The sequence below is a fragment of the Hemitrygon akajei genome, chromosome 3, assembly GCF_048418815.1.
Source record: "Hemitrygon akajei chromosome 3, sHemAka1.3, whole genome shotgun sequence".
Classification (NCBI taxonomy): Eukaryota; Metazoa; Chordata; class Chondrichthyes; order Myliobatiformes; family Dasyatidae; genus Hemitrygon; species Hemitrygon akajei.
In genome coordinates, this window is record NC_133126.1 from 106723755 (window position 1) to 106738694 (window position 14940).

Here is a 14940-nt window from a genome sequence, read left to right on the forward strand (position 1 = left end):
GTTCAAACTTCTCACTATTACAATCCTGTGTAATCTGTTTGACTCTGAATGTTAATAACCTTTCACACACATGGATTAATGACATCAGTCCTAGATGCTTTACCACGGAGTTACCACTTACAGTGTAGCTTCATATAAATTTCATCCTTGGGGATCTGCTTGTTATTAGCTCTCCGAGTGTAAACAGGGATCTTGTTGGGCTGGATTATCACTCCTTCTAACCCCACAGACATCATACTCACACTATGACTGCACAAAGCCTTGGTGCGTTAAGGTATGGCTGAACTAGAAATACACTTCATCATTGCTGATTATGCCTCTTTCCAAGGAGCCTATCAGTTAGCTGACAATGTTTCCACTCTTGACTTGTTGCTATTTTGCTTGGTCGACTATTTTACACGGATGTGATAATTAGCATGTAATGAGGCTCGGGAATGGGAATGACTTCCGATTTTTCCTTGTGCTATTCTAAGTCTTTCCTTAGAGTGCTTCTAATAGTTGTGCTACTTGATATTTTAGATTGGCAGAGAGTACCTTCATTCTAAACCTTTCAGAAGAGCAGTAGTTCCTGATGTAACATCTGACTGTCAATTCTCATTGCTTTTTCTCTTGTCGGAATGTACCTAGTCTGACCTGACAAAGCTCTATAAACACCTCAGTCCCCTCCCATCCCTCATCTAATTCAGAAGGCTCTCATTGTTCCTTGCCATCACACACCCATTTTTGCACTAATTCTTTTATTTTCTCCACATTGTCTCACTCATCAGCACACTGGGGGCAATTTATATTGGGTAATGAACCTACTGACTTGCACAGCTTTGGGATTTGGCACAAAACCAGAGGGCCAAAGGAATCCCATGCAATCACAGAGAGTGTGCAAGTTCCTCTTAGACAACACCCAAGGTCAGGGCCAAATCCAGACTGCTGGAGTTAGAAGCACTACTGTAGTTATAGTCACTGTGCTACATTGTTAGTACTTCTTAACCCAGTGCATTTCTTTCCTGTTTCTCAGCAGATTTAAGTGTCCTTACATGTATGCTGCAAATTTAGATAAACTGATATATCTGAAGAGTGAGAACAAAATAAAATTAATCACTAAAGGATATTACTGGAAGTACAGACACTTCAGAGTTTTTGTAAAGTCAAATTTCCAAATTATTTGATAAAACTCCATTAGTAACAGAGAAGGGCAAGGAACAAAGTCAGTCTTCTGAATTGGAAGAGGGAATTGTGTACAGTTCTGGTCACCAAATTATAGGAAAGATATCAATAAATTAGAGAGAGTGCAGAGACGATTTACTAGGATGTTACCTGGGTTTCAGCACTTAAGTTACAGAGAAAGGTTGAACAAGTTAGGTCTCTATTCATTGGAGCGTAGAAGGTTGAGGGGGGATTTGATCGAGGTATTTAAAATGTTGAGAGGGATAGATAGAGTTGACGTGAATAGGCTGTTTCCATTGAGAGTAGGGGAGATTCAAACGAGAGGACATGATTTGAGAGTTAGGGGGCAAAAGTTTAAGGGAAACACGAGGGGGTATTTCTTTACTCAGAGAGTGATAGCTGTGTGGAATGAGCTTCCTGTAGAAGTAGTAGAGGCCAGTTCAGTTGTGTCATTTAAGGTAAAATTGGATAGGTATATGGACAGGAAAGGAGTGGAGGGTTATGGGCTGAGTGCGGGTAGGTGGGACTAGGTGAGATTAAGAGTTCGGCACGGACTAGGAGGGCCGGAATGGCCTGTTTCCGTGCTGTGATTGTGATTGTTATATGGATGAGAGGGGATCTGGCAAAACAAAATGGAACTAAGCATTAATATGGAGAAGATTCAATGAAGCTGAGGTGTTTATAGAGACATGTCAAGTAAAGGCTAGGTACATTCGGACAAGAGGGAAAGGAGCTTCCTGGATGATGAGGGAGCTAGAGAATACATAGAAACCAATAATAGAGTGTGTCTGTCATTGGCAAGATTAAACAGGAGAAACTGAGTCTCCCCTTCAAGTGAAGGAGGCTGAGGGGAGATTTGACAGAGGCATTTAACGTCATGGCAATTTCAGATGCTAGTCAAATCAAAGCTGCTACCGTTGGCTGATGGTACAAGGATTGGGGAATGCAAGATGGGTTTGGGCAAGTGTGAATGTCAGGAAGAACTGTTGTTAGAGTCTTGGGTCTTTCAAGGGCAATGGAAGCAATGATTAGTGATTTAAATGGAAATTGGATCTGGGATGGATGGGAATAAACCTTTCAGGTCACAGGTGTAAAACAGGGAATGATTCAAGTTGGATTGCATTGCATTTGATGGCATGGAAGACCTCCTGTTATTCTATGACAGGATGAACTCATGACTGACACAAGTACTGAATGTCATTTAACAGTATTTAGACATGTATCTTATTTACATTGTTAGAATCAGGTCTGCAAGAACTTACTAACTGTGGTGCAAAAGCAAACTGTAGCCTAGAAATCAAATCTATTAGCAACCATGTTTCATCAACAATCTGGGCACTGAAGTGTTTTACCCTGGCTTAGGTAGTGCTAGTGGCTAGTGATTACTTTCCTAGAGCAGATGTTGTACCCATTGTGAAATTTGTCCATTCACTCCTCCATGCAAATGTCCTTCAGTCTACATTCATGAACAGACCAAGTGCACAATGGCAGGCCTTTTAGAAGCGTTGATGTGCAGTGGTATCTTGAGGCCCAATTCCATACCCCCTTGTACGTGGTAACAGAAGTATATTGGTTAGTAAAGAAGGTGGACAGCATGCCGGCCATCATTGGTCAGAGCATTCAGTATTTAAGTCAGAAAGTCATACTGCAGCTAAATGTTCAGACCACATTGGAGTATTGAGTGCATTTCTGGAAGGCTCAAGAAGGAAAGATGTGGAGGCTTCGGAGAGAGTGCAGAACAGGTTTACCAGGATGTTACTTGGATTAAAAGTATTGGTTATAAAGAAAAACTTGCATCAAAGATGAACTTGGAATGTTTTATTTGGAGTGTCAGAGGCTGATGGGTGGCCTGATACAATGTAAATTTATGAGGGGTATAGGTGAGGTAGATAATTTTCCCAGGGTAGAAAACTCATAACAGAAGGCATAGCTTTAAGGTAAGGGGGGGAAATTTAAAACAGATTTGTTTGTCAGGTTTTGACACAGACAGTGGTAATTGCCTTGAAGGGACTGCCAGGGGAAATGGTAGATGTAGATACGATAACAACAATGAGACATGATAATACACTAAACTCCAGGACCTGGGCCTCAATACCTTCTTGTGCAATTGGATCCTGATTTCCTCACTTGTAGACCACAATCAGTTCGGATTGGCAAAAACATCTCCTCAACAATCTCCATCAGCACAGGTGCACCACCGGGATGTGTGCTTAGCCTGCTGCTCTACTCACTTTACACCTATGACTGTGTGGCTAAGTACAGCTCCAACACCATATACTAGTTTGCTGACAACACCACTGTTGTGGGCTGTATCAAAGTGGTGATGAATCAGCATATTGGGGGGAGATTGAATATTTGACTGAGTGGTGTAATAACAGCAACCTCTCACTCAATGTCAGTAAGACCAAGGAACTGATTGTTGACTTCAGGAGCAGGAAACCAGAGGTCAGTAACTTTAAATTCCTGAGTATTACTATCTCAGAGAACCTGTCCTGGACCCATCATATAAATACTATTGCAAAGAAAGTAGCACAGCACCTCTACTTCCTCAGAAGTCTGCAGACCTTCAGCATGACATCAAAAACTTTGACAAACTTCTATAGAAGTGTAGTGGAGAGTATATGGTATCGACTGGCTGCATCACAGCCTGAAATGGGGACACCAACGTCTTTGAATGCAAAATCCTCCAAAAAGTAGTGGATTCGGCCCAGCCATCATGGGTAAAGCCCTCCAACCATTTAGCATATCTACATGAAACGATGCCGTAGAAAAGCAGCATCCATCATCAAAATTCCTCACCACCCAGTCCATGCTCTTTTCTCACTGCTGCCATCAGGCAGAAGATTCTCTTGCCACCAGGTTCAAGAACAATTACTACCCCTCAAACATCAGGCTTTTGAACAAAAGAGGATAACTACACTCACCTATCGAGATGTTCCCACAAACAATGATCTCACTTTAAGGAATCTTTTCTTGTTAATTAATGCTCTCATTATTTATTGCTATTTATTTGTATTTGCATTTGCACAGTTTGTTGTCTTCTATGCTCTTGCTCTTTCATTGATCTTGTTCAGAGTTACTATTCTATACACTTGCTTGAGTATGCCTGCAGAAAAAAGGTTCTCAGGGTTGTATGCGGAGACGTGTATGTATTCTGATAATAAATTTTATTTTAAACTTTGAACATTTAAGATGCGTTCAGACAGATACTTGAACAGATAGGAAACAGAGGGATGTAGACAATGTACAATTTAAATTGAAGTTGTGACATCATGGTCAGCACAGACCTTTTACTGTTGTTTAAGGTCTATGTTTGATGTTCTGTGAGACATCATATAAAGGTACTAATGAACACAGAATTTTCTAGCCTCAGTATTCAAAGCATAACCTACTTCTTCCTTTTTAACATGACCAATTCAGACTTATTCTTTAAGATCTCTACCTTCTATATCATCTCATACTGCACCATGTGACTTGATCAGACAGGCCGGTATTTAAGGATGTCAAGTCCCACAGGATGTTACTGTAGCCTTTTCCTGCCTTTCTCCTCACTCTATGGCAGTCACTAGGAGAGATCCATGAGACTCTGGAATCCCTTTGCAATGGTCAGTGTGGCACAGGCAGCGAAAGGTGTAGCATTTTCCAGCTTTCCAATATGGGAATGGCTACAAATCTATTCTAGGCTATGGTTCTCAATGTAAACCAGGATATGAATTTGTGCATTTTTCAGGGGATCCATTTGTACACATTTAGCACACCAACATAGAGTGAAATCCATTTCCTGGGCCTCGGTGTGCTGCAGCTTAAGAACACCGAGATTGTATTGCTGAGATTGTTGCAAGTGAACTTTTCCCCTTCCCTCAACATAGATTAGCGTTCTTTAAATCATTTTGCAGAAAATAAGAAAGCTACTTGAAAAAGAAGCAGAAAATGCTGAAAACGCTCAGCACATCAGACAGTACCTGTGGAGAGAGAGATGTATAATATGACAGGTCCCTTCATCAGAAACAGGCCAACTCTCGCCACTGACGGCCACTAACCTGCTGAGCTCACTCTTTGAGTTGTATTTTCAGCAAGATTTATTTTTATATTTTCATTGGATATTTGCTTCTCTGTCCTCATTGCTATAAAAGAGAGCTCAAGTGACACAAAAGAAGAAGAGACTAACTCTACACCACTCTGCTCACCTTTAATTTCTTTCAGCTTATATTTTTGGCCATAAGCAATATCTGCAATATAGAGATTATGTTTTCAGTTGTAGGATACGTTCGTGACATTGCATGTAACAACACGATGTAAGAGAATGCTTAAAAATATTTTACATAATAAATATCCTTGGCAGACTTGTCAACTTCAAGCCATGTAGCACAGAAAAAGACGACTTGGCCCACTGTGTCTGTAACAACCATCAATCATTAATCTTACACTAAATTCCATTTTATTCTCCTACATTCTGATTATCTCCATATTCTGCCCCCATCACAACCTCCCCACTGCCTGATTCCACCACTCACCTACACACTAAGGGCATTTTACAGCAACCAGTAACGATGCCTTCAGTGAAAGAGGATGTGAGCGCAGGACAGAGGAGGTCAGGATCTAAGCTGGGTCGCGAGCTATGTGGCAGCACTTCCCACAGTGCTTTCCAATTCCAGTCATTACAGAGACCTCCATAATTATTGTCAACATCAGATGTGTGGCAATCACTATCAGCAGACTTAGGAAAGGTTTTTCCATCCTTTCACCAACTATATTGGGGGAATAGCAACCCATGAAATATGTCCCATGTATCTGCTGATTATTGGGAGAATTAATGGAGACCCTATTACTGTAAATAACACACCTGCAGTATACTGGGATGACGAGATCAACCACTCAGACAATAATTATTTGATAAAGCCATAAGCTATGAGTAACATCAGGGAGTTGAGGCCAGGCCACCAATTCAATTCTGATGGCTTTCCAACCAACTCCCACCCCCGTATTTGGCATTAGTTATAGGATGAGCAGGAGCAGGTTGTGACTGTAAATGGAGCACCCTTCTTTTCTTGGTCATCTTACTATCAACATCAAGCATCCCCAGACCAGATTGAAGGCAGAGTATATATGAATAAAGAACAGAGAAACAGCAGGAAGTCATTCAGTTCCCTGTGATTGCTCCATAATTCCATAAGATCATGACCGACTATTTAGCTCAGCACCACTCTCATGTTCTGGCAATGAATCCCATGCTTTTCCTGTCATGGGATTGATATCATGGTAAACATCCAGCATACCCTATCTTGAATATATGCAGCAACTAACCTCTCACAACTCCCCTGGATGGAGAATTCTAGGTCCATTCCTATCTCTGTCCTGAGGGCTCATTCCTCAGATGGTGACCCTTGGTTCTGAATACTCCAAATAGAGGAAACCTTCTGCAACTACCCCCTCAAGCCTTGTATGCTTCATTGATGCAACCTTTTACTTAAGGAAGTACAGGCCCACTTTGCTTAACTTCTTCTCAATTGACAAAGCAGCTAATCCAGGAGTCAGTCTGGTGAACCTTCACTGCACTCCTGTAGTACAAGTATCTCCTCTCTGAGGTGGGGAGAGAGACTCTGAAGTATGGTCTTGTCAGGGCCAGACATAATTGCAGAAAGACCAACATACAATGGATCTGGAGGCTGTATCTATCGAAGGAAGTAGTATGTTTTAGGACAAAACCCTTCATCAAAACTCATCAGAACTTGCAGAAACACACCTCTGCTCATATAATAAAGGCTAACACACCACTTGCTTTTGTAATTGCTACCTTATTTGCATGTAAATCAGTGATCTGTGTACAAGAACATTCTGTGTATCAGCAGCTTTTGATCCATCACCATTTAAAACATACTTTGATTCTCTCTGCTTTCTATCAGGGTTAATGACATCACCTTTTCCTGGTAAGATGGCAGCATGTTCAGACATAGTGGTCTCTCAGGAGCCAACCAAAGACACCTTTAAAAACACAAAATGCTGGCAGAACTCAGCAGGCAAGACAGCATCTATGGGAGGAGGTAGTGACGACATTTTGGCCCGAAATGTCGTCACTACCTCCTCCCATAGATGCTGTCTGGCCTGCTGAGATCTGCCAGCATTTTGTGTTTTTATTTATTTCCAGCATCTGCAGATTCACTCGTGTGCCAAAGACATCTTTGTCTTTTTTAAACTTTTTTTTATGATTGCAAGACAATGCTGGAGATAAAGAACAAGTACAGCAGGTGTACCCCATCAGCGAGCTGCTGGTTGCTGGAGGGGTTGCATGGTGCAGACCACATTACTGCTGGCTACAGGAAGGCGCTGGAGTCAATGCGTTTAATAGTCAGTGACTGTCCTGGACGTTTCTCTTGTGATTGTAAGACCTGTTGGACATTGGTAATGTAAAATGCTGCAAGTCTGTTTCCCTTTTTTACTGGCGAGAGAGACAGGTGTGTGGCCCTGGTTGTAGCAAGGACTAGGCCTCGAGCTGCGGGCTTGCATGTTGCAGCAGTTCAGGAGAGGAGACACCGGAGGTGGTGTAGTGTGGTGTCCATGTTGGCTTGGTGCTGATTGGTGCTGACATCCAGGGTTCGTTGGGACAGCAAGCTGGATTGCATGCATTCGTATGTTTGTACATTTGCGGGCTGCGAACTGCTGAGAACTGTTTATTATTGCTGATAACACCCATGCACGCAATGTCTGAGGTTGTACACTGTATACATTCTCTGACATTAAATTGAACCACTGAACCACTGAACTATTAAGAGGAACATTCTAGAAGAGTTGCTTTATGTGGAGAAAGCATCAGTGTGAACAGAAAACCCAGAAGAGTACAGCACAGGAACAGGCCCTTCGGGCCACAGTGTTGTGCTGAACCAGCTAAAATGTAAATCAAAAACACCAAGCATCCACCACTCTGAGTAAAAATCTTACTCCTCACATCCTCCTTGAACCTGTCCCTCACCTTCAATGCATACTCTCTGAAATTAGACATTCCTAGCCGGGGGGAAAATACTTCCTGTCCACTCTATGCCTCTCACAATCTTACAAATCTCTCCGTAGCCTCTGCTGCTCCAAAGAAAACAGTCCAATTTTGTCCAGCTTCTCATGATAGCACATACCCTCTAAACCAGGCAGCATCCTTGTAAACCTCTTCTGCACCCTCTCCAAAGCCTCAACATCCTTCCAATAGCGAGACAACCAGAACTGGACACAGTACTTCAGAGGTGGTCTAACCTGAGTTTTATAAAGTTGCAACATAACCTCCTGACTTTTGAACTCAGTGCCTCAATTAACAAAAGCAAGCATTCCATAAACCTTCTTAGCCACCCTATTGAGCTTTCATGGAGCTATGAACATGGATCCCAAGATCACTCTGGTCAGCAATATTGTGTTCCCAGTGCAGTCTTCCTGATGGCAGCAAGCATTGGGAATGATATTTTAACTATGCAAACAGAAACTGACTGGGGGAGGGGCCTACTACTCTCAGCCAAGCAATATCTTTTACCTACTGGGGAGATTAGGTGATGAGGCATTCTACCAAGTGGTTTGGACAGTCTGTTCCTTCAAGTCTTTCTCCTGTAATATCTGCAGGATATTCCATGTTGACCACTGCCTGATGGACTTGAGGTCAAAGGTGTGAGTTTGGAAGTACGTTTCTATGAATGACAGGTCGTACAGCAACATCCAGCTGATGAGGATGTTGTGCAGTAATGGGAATAGACCCATCGTTTGCAACACTAGGCGTAGGTAGAAGCTTGGCACATTGAGCTATTCGATGCCCAAGTATGTGTTCATACATAAGCTAATGCAGCCACATATAAATCCCAAGCTCTAGTGCCCAGTACTGGACACTGTACCATAGGATGAGTTCTAACTAAATCGAAAAGCAATCTTTGACATAAGTATAATGAGCTTTTCAGGCCTGTGCTTTCTCTTTAAGCTTGTCAAGTTTACTTATAAAGTAAAGGTTATAAAGTATGGTTCGGGGATTTGGTGTAAGTTGTATAATTTAGGCCAATGCCTGATTACTGCTAATCTCAGGGAGCTAGCTTTCACAATGTTACTTCTCACTGTGTTGCTCGGCCGAACCACCGATGTTCTGTTGGAATTATACACTTAAAACCATCTTTACATTGGAGCCTGTTCCCGCATTTAGGATCTGGTATTGCCAGAGTATATCATGACAACTAGTTGGACAACTGGTAATAATTAAATTCATTCTTAACTTGAGGAAAGTACAAGAAATGATTGGTAAATACATATTCCAAACCTTTTTGGTCTTTGTATTCTGGGGAAGATTCAGATTGCCTTTCCAAGGTTTTGCTACCTGTAAAGAGTTTGAATCATGAAGTCCAGTTAGTATTCTCATTAAGTAGAATTGGTAATATTTATAAGTTAATGCTATATCATTGCATCTTTACATCAGAGACTGTCTTTCCTCCGTCCTTGGGTTCTGATATTGCTAGTGTACACTGTGAGAGAAGGACCCCTCCAAGTAATGGACCCAGTGGAGGTTGAACCATGGCATTTTGACATCGGTCAGTCTTGGGTGAGAATGCCATTTATTCTCTAGTCCACATTCTGAGTGTCTCTAGTCTATGTTCTGACTGTCTCTAGTCCACCTTCTGCCCTCCTCTAGTCTATGTTCTATGTTTCTCCGGTCTCTATGCTGAGCTTTTCAAGTTGTAAATACCTGTGACTCAGGTCTGCATAACAATCGAATGCTTCAAGCAAGCTTATCAATAAAGTTTGTTTGATTCAACAAATCAGCACTCAAGTCAGTAGTGTAAATTTTGGAAGAACTTGCCCTTGATGTTCATTCCAAGTAATGGTATACCTTTGTTAATGTCAGATCAATGTTCGAAGGACACCAGCAGGGATAATTGAAATAAGCTTACATGTCACCAACTGCATGGACGAACTAACCTTTTACAATACAGAATTCCCGTCCACATGTTCTGATAAGAAATGCTACTGATAGCAAACAAGTGTCTCCTTAAACAGTAATTTGAATTTGCAACCCTGAAGGGCCCTGCCCCAAAGGCTGGAGTGTTCCAACACACAAGTAAAGTAACCCTATCAAGAGTAAGTTACTCTATATTTAGCTTGGTGATGGAAGTGTGTACAGACTGTGAATAATGAACTTTCATGTAACAAATGAGCAGGTGAACAGAGAGCCTGCTAACTCAGTGATAAGAAAAGCCTGCCAATGCAATTTCAATCTGTAAGATTGAGAGTAAAGTCTTCTGTATCCCAACTGCCTCTGGAAAAATAGTGACGAGTAAAACATTGTGGGCAAGCTCCTTCCGGGGTCCTTCCCCAGCTCTCATGATTCATGTTGTCAGCAACTCAGGTTTCCAAGTCTCAAGGTTTTTTCTGGGTCTACGCATCCGGGCCCAAGCCGACGGGATTCTCCGGGTCTCCCAGGACTTTTCAAGGTTTTCCTAGGTTTTTTAAATGTTCTCCATTTTGAGGACTCCCAAATTTGTCTTGTTGACTCTCAGGCCTCCTTCCCGCACTCCTGCATCCTGCTCGTGAGCTCCCCGCATCCTCCTCTGAATATTCTGGAGTCTCTTGAGTTGTCCATGGATATCAGGTTTTCAGGTCTCTCTGGACCAGAGGAAGTGGGATACTGCAGTGAACTCTTCAGGCATGCGTGAGGCACCAGAGGGTGCTGGGCTCAGATTTTTAGAGCACCTGAATTAGTTTGTTGTTTTTCCTTTTCTTTTTCCAATATTTTTATTAGGTTCTACATAGAAGAATACAGAGTACAAGAAAGTATATATAAGAGGTCAGAAAAGATAAAAAAAACTACCAGTTACATTATATCTGTTTATAATAACAATTACGTTACCCCGTATTCATATAGTTATATTGAACTATACTAATTTATTACAAAAGAAAAAAGAGACTAACCCCTACCAAGACCAAAGCTGTTCATTAAGGAGAAAAGAAGGTAAATACCTTCTTATATACTGTAATAAAAATTAATAACCAACATCTGAGTTTAAATAATGAATTGAAGGTTTTGAAAATAATTCAGAAAAGGTCCCCACAATGTTTGAAAGTCTTGATGAGATTCAGAAATTGAACAACGAATCTTCTCTAAATCTAAACATGACATAACGTCACATAACCATTGAGCATGAGTAGGAGGTAGAACATCTTTCCATTTAAACAAAAGTGCCCTCCTAGCTATAAGAGAGCTAAAGGCCAAAATACATAAATCAGATGCCTTCAACTTAATATCTTATCCTGCAACAGTACCGAATAGGGCCATCAGAGGGTTAGGCTTAAAATTGACTTTACAAAGTAAGGAAAAAGTTTGAAAAACTTCCTTCCAATATTTTTTAAGATTCGGACAAATCCAAAACATATGAATTAATAAAGGAAAAATATTGGAAGGAAGTTTGTTGTTTTTCAACACAAGTTGTTAATCATTTAAAGCTCCTTGTGTTTTTCTTGAGTAACTCACTCTCTGTAATGCGGTCTCCTGGAGTTTTCTGTTTAAACTTATTAAGCTTATTTTGATAGGCTCAGGGATTTCATGTTGTTTCTATTAGTTAAACAGATGCCCAATTAGCTCTAAACCCCAAGTCCTAGTTTTGAGAATGTTCTTTTGGAATTATTATCAATAAACTATTCTTGCTGTCTTTAGACGGTCTTTTCCTCTGCATTTAGGTTCCAATATTGCCAACTCACATTAGAAACATAGAAACATAGAAAACCTACAACATAATATAGGCCCTTCAGCCCACAAAGCTATGCCGAACATGTCCTTAGCTGAGAAATGACCTAGGGTAACCCATAGCCCTCTATTTTCCTGAGCTCCATATACCTGTCCAGGTGTCTCTTAAAAGACCCTATCGTATCCACTCCACCACCGTCATTGGCAGCCCATTGTACGCATTCACCACTCTCTGTGTAAAAAACTTACCCCTGACATCTCCTCTGTACCTACTTCCAAGCACCTTAAAACTGTGTCCTCTCATGCTAGCCATTTCAGCCCTGGGAGAAAGCCCCTGACTATCCACACGATCAATGCCTCTCATCATCTTATACACCTCTATCAGGTCACCTCTCATCCTCTGTCTCACCAAGGAAAAAAGGCTGAGTTCACTCAACCTATTCTCATAAGGCATGCTCCCCAATCCAGGCAATATCCTTATATATCTCCTCTGCACCTTTTCTATTGTTTCCACATCCTTCCTATAGAGAGGCGAGCAGATCTGAGCACAGTACTCCATGGGGTCTGACCAGGGTCCTATATAGCTGCAACATTACCTCTTGACTCCTAAACTCAAGCCCATGATTGATGAAGGCCAATGCACCGTATGCCTTCTTAACCACAGAGTCAACCTGTGCAGCTGCTTTGAGCGTCCTATGGACTCAGACCCCAAGATCCCTCTGATCCTCCACACTGCCAAGAGTCTTACCATTAATACTATATTCTGCCATCATATTTGACCTACCAAAATGAACCACCTCACACTTATCTGGGTTGAACTCCATCTGCCACTTCTCAGCCCATTTTTGCATCCTATTGATGTCCCACTGTAGCCTCGGACAGCCCTCCACACTATCCACAACACCTCCACCCTTTGCGTCATCATCACATTTACTAACCCATCCCTCCACTTCTTCATCCAGGTCATTTATAAAAATCATGAAGCGTAAGGATCTCAGAACAGATCCCTGAGTCACACCACTGGTCACCGATCTCCATGCAGAATATGATCTGTCTACAACCACTCTTTGCCTTCTGTGGGCAAGCCAGTTCTGGATCCACAAAGCAATGTCCTCTTGGATCCCATGCCTCCTTACTATCTCAATAGGGCTTGCATGGGGTACCTTGTCAAATGCCTTGCTGAAATCCATATACACTACATCTACTGCTCTACCATCATCAATGTGTTTAGTCACATCCTCAAAAAATTCAATCAAGCTTGTAAGTGCACGACCTGCCCTTGAGAAAGCCATGCTGATCATTCCTGATCATATTATGCCTCTCCAAATGTTCGTAAATCCTGCCTGTCAGGATATTCTCCATCAGCTTACCAACCACTGAAGTAAGACTCACTAGTCTATAATTTCCTGGGCTAACTCTACACCATTTTTTGAATAATGGAACAACATTCGCAACCCACCAAACCTCCAGAACTTCTCTCATCCCCATTGATGTTAATCATCACCAGAGGGTCAGCAATCTCCTCCCTTGCCTCTCACAGTAGCCTGGGGTACATCTTGTCCAGTCCTAGTGACTTATCCAACTTGATGCTTTCCAAAAGCTCCAGCACATCCTCTTTCTTAATATCTCCATGCTCAAGCTTTTCAGTTCGCTGTAAGTCATCTCTACAATCGCCAAGATCCTTTTCTGTACTGAATACTGAAGTAAAGTACTCATTAAGTACCTCTGTTATCTCCTCCAGTTCTATACACACTTTTCCATTGTCACACTTGATTGGTCCTATTCTCTCATGTCTTATCTTCTTGCTCTTAACATTGTGACAATAATTTAGTTAGGTTTGGCTTGTACTAATGAAATTCATGAACTAATTAAGGTGCAAGAATTGTATGGCAAATAAATATTCCAAACCTTTTTGGCCTTTGTATTCCAGGGAAGATTCAGATTGTCTTTCCAAGGCTTTGCTACCTATGGAGAGTTTGAATCATCAAGTCTAGTTAATATTCTCGTTGAATAGAATTGGTAATACATGTAAGTTAATGTTCTGTGTGGATATATCTCAGAGCAGCATATATATCAATGTCAATGCAAAATAATCTGGGATATTCTCTGCTGCCATTAACCCCTCTGGGACATTCAGGAACAGATATGCAGGAAGATTGAGACTTGGATGGCTCAGGGACGGGAATGGTTACTTCAAGTGCCAGGCTTTAGATGTTTCAGAAAGGACAGGGAGGGAAGCAAAAGAAGTGGGAGCATGGCACTGCTGATCACAGATAGTGTCACGGCTGCAGAAAAGGAGGAAGTCATGGAGGGATTGTCTACAGAATCTCTGTGAGTGGAACAGGAAGGGGTCAATAACTCTACTGGGTGTTTTTTATAGACCACCCAGTAGTAACAGGGACATTGAGGAGGAGACAGGGAGGCAGATTCTGGAAAGGAGTAATAATAACAGGGTTGTTGTGGTGGGATATTTTACTTTCCCAAGTATTGATTGGCATCTCCCTAGAGTGAGGGGTTTGGATGGGGTAGAATTTGTTATGTGTGTTCAGGAAAGTTTCTTGGCACAATATGTAGATAAGCCTATAAGAGGAGAGACTGTACTTGACTTGGTATTGGTAAATGAACCTGGTCAGGTGTCAGATCTCTCAGTGGGAGAGCATTTTGGAGATAGTGATCACAATTCTATCTCCTTTACCATATCATTGGAGAGGGATAGGAACAGACAAGTTAAAAAGAGTTTAATTGGAGTAAAGGGAAATATGAGGCTATCAGGCAGGAACTTGGAAGCATAAATTGGAAACAGATGTTCTCAGGGAAATGTACAGCAGAAATGTGGCAAATGTTCAGGGGATATTTGCGTGGAGTTCTGCATAGGTACACTCAAATGAGACAGGGAAAGGATGGTAGGGTACAGGAACCATGGTGTACAAAGGCTGTTGAAAATCTAGTCAAGAAGAAAAGAAAAGCCTACAATAGGTTCAAAAACCAGGTAATGATAGAGATCTAGAAGATTATAAGGCTAGCTGGAAGGAATTTAAGAATGAAATTAGGAGAGCCAGAAAGGGCCAGAAGAAGTCCTTGTTGGG

The 14940-nt window shown here is 41.6% G+C and overlaps 1 protein-coding gene across 1 annotated transcript in view; it reads right to left on the reverse strand.

Moving 5' to 3' along the window:
• The window catches only part of ky (kyphoscoliosis peptidase), a 621482-nt gene extending 615244 nt beyond the window's left edge, over positions 1-6238 (reverse strand). Inside the window, exons 1-2 of the mRNA XM_073038996.1 lie at positions 6223-6238; positions 5349-5390 (exon numbers count right to left, since the gene is read on the reverse strand). Of these exons, the coding sequence (XP_072895097.1) occupies positions 5349-5390; positions 6223-6238 (58 nt within the window). The remainder of the gene's footprint in view (positions 1-5348; positions 5391-6222) is intronic.
• Between the last annotated feature and the right edge of the window lie 8702 nt (positions 6239-14940).